At 36.6% G+C, this 6,789-nt stretch overlaps 1 protein-coding gene across 3 annotated transcripts in view; it reads right to left on the minus strand.

The window, feature by feature from the left end:
* The window catches only part of nfatc1 (nuclear factor of activated T cells 1), a 105,466-nt gene extending 99,458 nt beyond the window's left edge, over positions 1–6,008 (minus strand). For all 3 annotated transcript variants that reach the window (XM_015357733.2, XM_015357731.2, XM_069194971.1), the window contains exon 1: positions 5,508–6,008. In XM_015357733.2, the coding sequence (XP_015213219.1) occupies positions 5,508–5,640 (133 nt within the window). In that variant the 5' untranslated portion in view covers positions 5,641–6,008. The remainder of the gene's footprint in view (positions 1–5,507) is intronic.
* Positions 6,009–6,789: the final 781 nt, after the last annotated feature.

Genomic DNA, 6,789 nt, shown 5'->3' on the forward strand with positions numbered 1-6,789 from the left:
GTCTAATTGTAAAATGTTTACCTGATCAGATTGAACCCTGTGTTTTTTTTTTAATGGCTCAACTACATGAATCAGAGACAGTTGTGCACCTGCTCTGAAATTTAGGCCTCTGTAGAATTACGAAATTCTGGTGCTTCAGACAAACTGAAAAACATTCTTAATGGCATTACACAATCTTGGGACCACAAAAATTCAGAATACCAATACTGTTTTATGTACCGGGGATGTTTCTAATGCTGTTATAATCCTCTCAAAAAACAAGTTGTTTAAAAACATAAAAAGTGCCTAGTTTCCCACAAACAGGAGTTTTAATACATCATTCTTCAGAAGAAGGTGCTCTTTTTTTCTTTTAATCAAGCAATAGGAATGATGGGGTGTCTTTATATCACTATTATTGGTATAGTTCCTTATTAATCAATTATCATACTAATATGGGTGACTAGTATGTGGGTTAAATTCTAGCGTGATAAGGAGTACAGTAGGAGCAGGAGTCTTTAAGTAGAATAGAGGTCTAGGCTTGGGATGGAAAGTTGTTTGTTGGTTGGTAAAGCTGTGTGTTACAGGAACTCTTGGTAAGTCAACCAAGACTTGTTGACTTAACACACGAAAATCACACCTTTACTCCTAATCAACTAATTACTGTACTTTACCAAATTAAATATGTATTTTCAATATACTGAGCCCCAATCAATCCAATTTACAGATAATTTAAAAGACTTGATGCACTACTAGACTCAAAGATCACAGATGTGCAATGCTGTACTACTGAGAAGGATATCAAATCAGAGGATTTCAACTGCCTACACTTTGTACACCTTTGTGAATTCATTTATAGGGTTACGGATTCCAGACAGACTCTTAAGTAAATTAACTTAATATTTTGGCCAGTAAGTGGATAATTCTTTTATTTGTTTTAGACTTAAATCTAATCTAAAATCAGAATGGTACCTTAACCAAATAAATGCTCTTAAATGTTATTAAAAAATCTTACTTTTTTAGATGATATTCTACAACTAGGGATGTAAATTGTAACAAATGGGCCAAAGTGAATACACATCCATGAAAGCTATACTGCGAATGTTTAATGTACTGTATTTTCAAATTCCACAGTAAGAAAGGAACCATTATATTACTTGCAATACCAACACATTGCCAAATGATGCAATTCACAGTTCTATCCTTTCTTTCTATAACATAAAAACAATGGAATTTATCTTCTAAATGTAATAGATACCCAATAACAAAGAAAACCCTCTGCTAAGGAGTTGGACAATACTTTTCTGTTTGTTTTTTCTCTCTCACACATTCACTTTTCTAGGAATCCCAATTTTATATGCACTAGATGAAAAGCATTACACACAGAAATTGTTTAAAACAGAAACATAAATAAACCAGGTTCCTGACTTTATGAATTGCTCACTTTTTGAGTTTCTTAGAGTGCAGTGCTACAATCTATTAGGTTAGCTAATTACTGAGTGCTCTGCAAAAGCATATTCTTTCCTGGATCTATATACTGTACAGCATGGAGATTCAAACAGCAAGTTTGTGCAGCAAGGATGCACACACTGGAATCAACGCATTTTCAATATACTGTACAGAGTGTGAACTGTTTCAAACTCCTGGTGACAGGTGCTAGCTATAAGCATAAAAATGTTTTGTCTTTCAGCACATCCCTGTTTTGCATGAGGACTTCTGATTACATGCATGCATAATTAATACAACTTTTGAATAAAAGGCTTTCTCTTACACAAGAGAAAGTCAAGCCTTATAAAGCCTATTTTAGTAACTCATAAATCAACACTTTTGAAGTCCATCCTGCGTAATACACAAAGTACATTTTCCCCTTAGTGATCATCAAGCATGTGGACATGAGTTTCCTCATTTATAATATGACATTGTATTGTTAATCACAAAACCTGATCTCATTCATGCCTTGTACACTCTGTTGCACTAGGTTTGTACTACTTTCATGCATAGGTTCTACCGCACGTAAAATGCCACTATGATCCTGTAAAAACTATTCAGTTGGGCACAAGAAAAGCAAAGCAATAATAAATTAGATTTAAGATATTTCTCTTCACAACTGCATGAAACAAATGTAGGTACTGTAGCAACATTTCTTACATATCTGACACAAAGTCTTTCAGAAATAGTGAGCCCTTAATTCAACAATTAACAGCCAGCACGTCCACTTTAATTCTGTGTCTTCAATCAAGATGTACTGTATGTAAAGAAATGCGAAAGGGCCTCTGACCATGTGGTTTGTTTGTGCATTTATTTACTGACCGGTGTATTTCAGACAGATTGTGAAGGAAACTACTGTATCAGACCCGCCTACACAAACTCACAGGGAGATGTCTTGCACCATCTAAAACTGGTAAAAATAAACTATATGGCTCCCACTATATGGCTCCAATTATTTATTTTTATAAATAACACAATATGTGATTTTTAGTCTTAGAAGAATCCTTTCTGTGAGCTTATAAAGATGGCTCTTGTGTTTTCTCCATCTTTTTTCTCTTAGTTCCCTCTCTCCTTCCCTGTTCTGCTCGATTAGCTGATTTTTTATGGTGACCGTGTTAATGATTGTTTATATGTTTAAGAGAAAATGAAATGCAATCCAATAAACCAATTTTAGAATCTGTTCCACTCATCTGCAATTTGGAAAATCAAACTGCATGTATATACAGTATGTACTCCAATTCTGTTACAGATGGATTCTGTGCAGAAAAAGTGGTCTAATGATTTAACAACAACTTTCAAGTTCCTTCAGGCTTTCTGTGATATATAAATATTTGAGCCCTATCCAAAAAGTAATTCTAAACAGTTTTAAAGTACTTTTAAAAACCCACACACCAAAGTAGCAAATTAAATAAAACTAATACACAATTATATTTTAACATACTGTCCAATGGCAAATTGCATAACAAATCCACAAGAACAGCCCTCAAGAAAGTGTGCAGTTCATTTCACGACAGCACTCAATATTTTTTTGATCAGATCCTAACTTTATGTTGTGTTAAGCTCTTTGCATTGTGAATGATACCACAGTATCATTAAAACTGTATCAGCCATGGTCAGCTATTTTCTACAAAGAGTTTAACACATTTTCATTGTCAAAGAAAATCAGGTTGTGTTTTCTTTGCAGAGGGTTTCTCAATATGTTTCTTATGAGAAGTATGCGTCCATCACAGCACAGATGTCACTGACGCCGATGCTATATTATCTTATTGATTTGACCACATGATATTGCAAATACTGTTTTAAGAATTACACAGGCAACTAACATAATGGAATACAGCAAATCAAAAGTCAACAAAATTGTTTATTCAGGCAACCTTCAGGGCCGAGCAAAAGGGTCGACGTTCTTTGAACACAAAATCAGGTAGACTCAGGAGAAGAGATTATGTGAATGCTGGAAAAAGTATCTTATTGTTTAGGCCATCAAGAAATATTACAGTATGGATAAAGACAAAGTTCAATGTTGTAGAATGCCTTGGGAGACTGATCTACAGAACAGAGTTTTAGTGTTATCTTTTTGAAAAAAATATACAGATTTTTCAAATTATATTGCAGGCTTGGATTAGTATATTGGTTTTTTAGCATATCTAATTTAGAAGGATGCTGACTGATTGACCGACTGATACCAATCTGACCATTCACATCCCTACAGCATTTGGCTGTCAGTTAAATAGGAAGATGTCTGGTGAAGCTGCCATCACAGTATTGACTTTAGGCTTCAACCACTGGAGTCTGGCTCTCATATAGCCTTAAGTTACCACAAAAGCAGTAGGGGGGATCAACATCTTGCTGGAGTCAGCATGCTGGTTATATCAAGTGATGATGCGCTTCCACCAGCCAAGGGGATGGAGTCGCCAGTACCCCAGTCTGCTATCAATTATAAGACTTACAAGTCAACATTTCAGCAATTGAAAATAATGATAGGTTGTCCCTCCTAGAGTCTATGACATCAACAGCTGCATTAAAAACTCATTGGATGATGTCACTCCAATGCATTTATTTAAGTGTATTTGTACCTGTGAAGACATTCATACATGTACTGTACCTTGTGTGGTGCTGTCAGAGTTCCTGTTCCTGCATGCATTAAAAAGGCAGGAGGTAAATCTTTTATGAAATATTCCATTGGCTACCCTCTTCGCAGCATACAGTAGACAGTATATATTCTAAAGTAACAGGAAAGGTATACAGTCAAATTAAAGAGAGCACACTGACCTGATTTTTCTTCTTTGGCGATTTTAAGATTAGTAACTGATAAGGTTTTCATCATTTGCAGCCCAATTTCTTACGCAAAAGTTAAACATTTTTTTTGTAATCCAGCATATAATTAAAATCTTGTTGTTTTTTTTTTTTGGGGGGGGGGGAGTTCTACAATTAGGGTGGTGAAAATTGCACATACTGTACAGTAAAACGACAGTACAGTAACTATAGCCCTGCAATCGCAGGAGCCTCCCAGGGCACCCCGTAAGTACACGATGCCAAATTGGCAAAACCTTGAGTGATGCAGCAACAAGTGCCGGTTTATTCGACTTGCAGAGTACAGAGCACAGAGGCAGGATACCGACACTGAACGTCTGTGGAAAATTAAAGCACTACAGTAGGTACAGTACCTTGACTAGCAAATTACACTCGCCTCGATTTTTCACTCAGGAGACCTCCCAGTCAACAAGTGCAAGCGCGTAACGAAATAAAAGAAGTGAGGAAAGGAAGCTGAATTGGTTTTTAATCGACTCTCCACACATTGGCACACATTTTTCTTCCAGTAAAGAACTAACGTCTAATATCTAAGGGTAATACAACAGCAATGTAGTTTTCATTTCGGGAGAGCAGTTTGGAGTTAATATCTGAACAGGAATCCCCGGGAAATTAAGGTGTTCGTATTATTAATATTAATATTAAGGAGTAGTAGTAGAAGTAGCAGTAGCATTATGAGTAGTCTAAGCTTGCTGGTCCACTTACAGTACATCCCATGAATTACATTTTACGTATAGTGACCCACGCAACCTCTATTAGTTATTACTTTTCATACACCTCAGACCAAGACACATTAAGGTGAAACTGAACGAGAAGCGATGGTTGAGTGGATTCTGCATTTTTCCAAATGGTTTCTACAAAGTGTTACATCAGAACTTTGCTGTTAAGCTTTGCTGTAATGTAAAATTTACAACGCCGCGCTATGAGTTATACAGAGGAGACACCTATAGGCAATAACCCGTAAGAAAAAAAAAGCCTTTTCGGTTGCACTGGGAGACAAGTGGTCTACCACAGCATCACACACTTGGGCTGAGGGAATCTTACTAATTTTAATTCATTTTCCTCTGTAGTAGTTGTCGCGAATTAACTCACAGTAAATCGTCCTGCAGACGTGAACCAAGAAATTCTGAACCGGTTGGCTAAAACCATTACGAAAGTCTCTGCTACTGTACATCGGTAACAGTAAACCGTAAAAGTTGCACAGATATTTTTATGTATATATATAGCATAGTTACCTTCCTCAGCAGATTTCATGGTGGTGTAGGGCGGGAATAAATGCAATTCCAAAGTTTCCTTTCCTACAGATGAAGAAAAGAGTGGTCCGAAGGTGAACTTTGAAGAGACACTCAGATAGCTATTATCCTGCATTCAATCAGCGGCAGGTCTCCTTTCTCGGTAGTAACAATGTCTCAAAGGATTGGTATAGTTTCCGAGATCCCGTTTCTACTAAAGAAGTCTAAAAATATTGTTCTTTTTTTAAATAGGAAAGTTAAGGCTTACAAAAACTCCAAAAAATCTTATAATAAAAAAACAGTAAAAAAATGCCTTCAGTCCAAGTGACAGTAAAAGACTGATATTTAAGAACAGGGGATATGTATGGGCATAGCGGCTGCAGGGAAGTTTAGCGGAGTGGCTGCCTCTCTTAAAAGACAAGGAATGGTTTGGAGTGTTTTGCTGTCTCTCGTGATAATGTAATTGAGATTTTCAGTGACTCTGTCTCACTGTGACGCAGAGCTTGTCAAGAGTAGACTCCTGCCTTTTTAAAGCTGGAAAACACCTCCAGAACCTCTCCCCGCCCTCTGTTAGTGACGTTTATACCCTCTCCCTGCCAGCTCCCAGCCGAAAAGCTAACTGAGGGAACAGAGATTAGAGCCGTAGGACTGAAACGCTGCGGCTGGAGTCAGAGAGGGCTATCGTTGGCGATCCTGAACAGTGACCCGTTCCTTTTACTCTGCTGGAGTCCCGTCGTAGCGTAAAAGACATTTGTTTACAAAGATATAAAAAACAAAGATTATAGCTTGAGTCTTTCTGGACTACTGATACAATGGACTCCGCCGAAGTTGTTTATTTACTCGTTTTGAAACAAAAGTTGCTACAGTAAGAATCTTCGTCACTATTGAAATATATACATGCTCCACTTAAGCATAATAGTCAGAGTGATACTCTAACCACTTACGAAAATGAATATATATATATAGTGGTGTTTGCTTCCTTAACGCCTTCGGAATTTCTAAAAAAAAAGTATTAGAAGCACATGCAAATTAGAAACAAGAATCAATCTCTCTTTAGTTTTGTTACAATGTTTTATATTACAATGATTTTATATTTCTACAGCATTAAGGTCACTTGGAAACTATAGTATTTAAGTTTGTCATCAAGACTTACTGCATAAATGTATTACTTCAGTTTCACTTCATAATGGCTTTGTGAACTTTCTGTTGAAGACTAGAGAATTTCTTTTGGATATCAGAACTATGGAGACACATCACCCACTAGGTGATTAGAGACAGTATTCCT

This window comes from Lepisosteus oculatus, chromosome 10 (genome assembly GCF_040954835.1).
Source record: "Lepisosteus oculatus isolate fLepOcu1 chromosome 10, fLepOcu1.hap2, whole genome shotgun sequence".
Taxonomy (NCBI): Eukaryota; Metazoa; Chordata; class Actinopteri; order Semionotiformes; family Lepisosteidae; genus Lepisosteus; species Lepisosteus oculatus.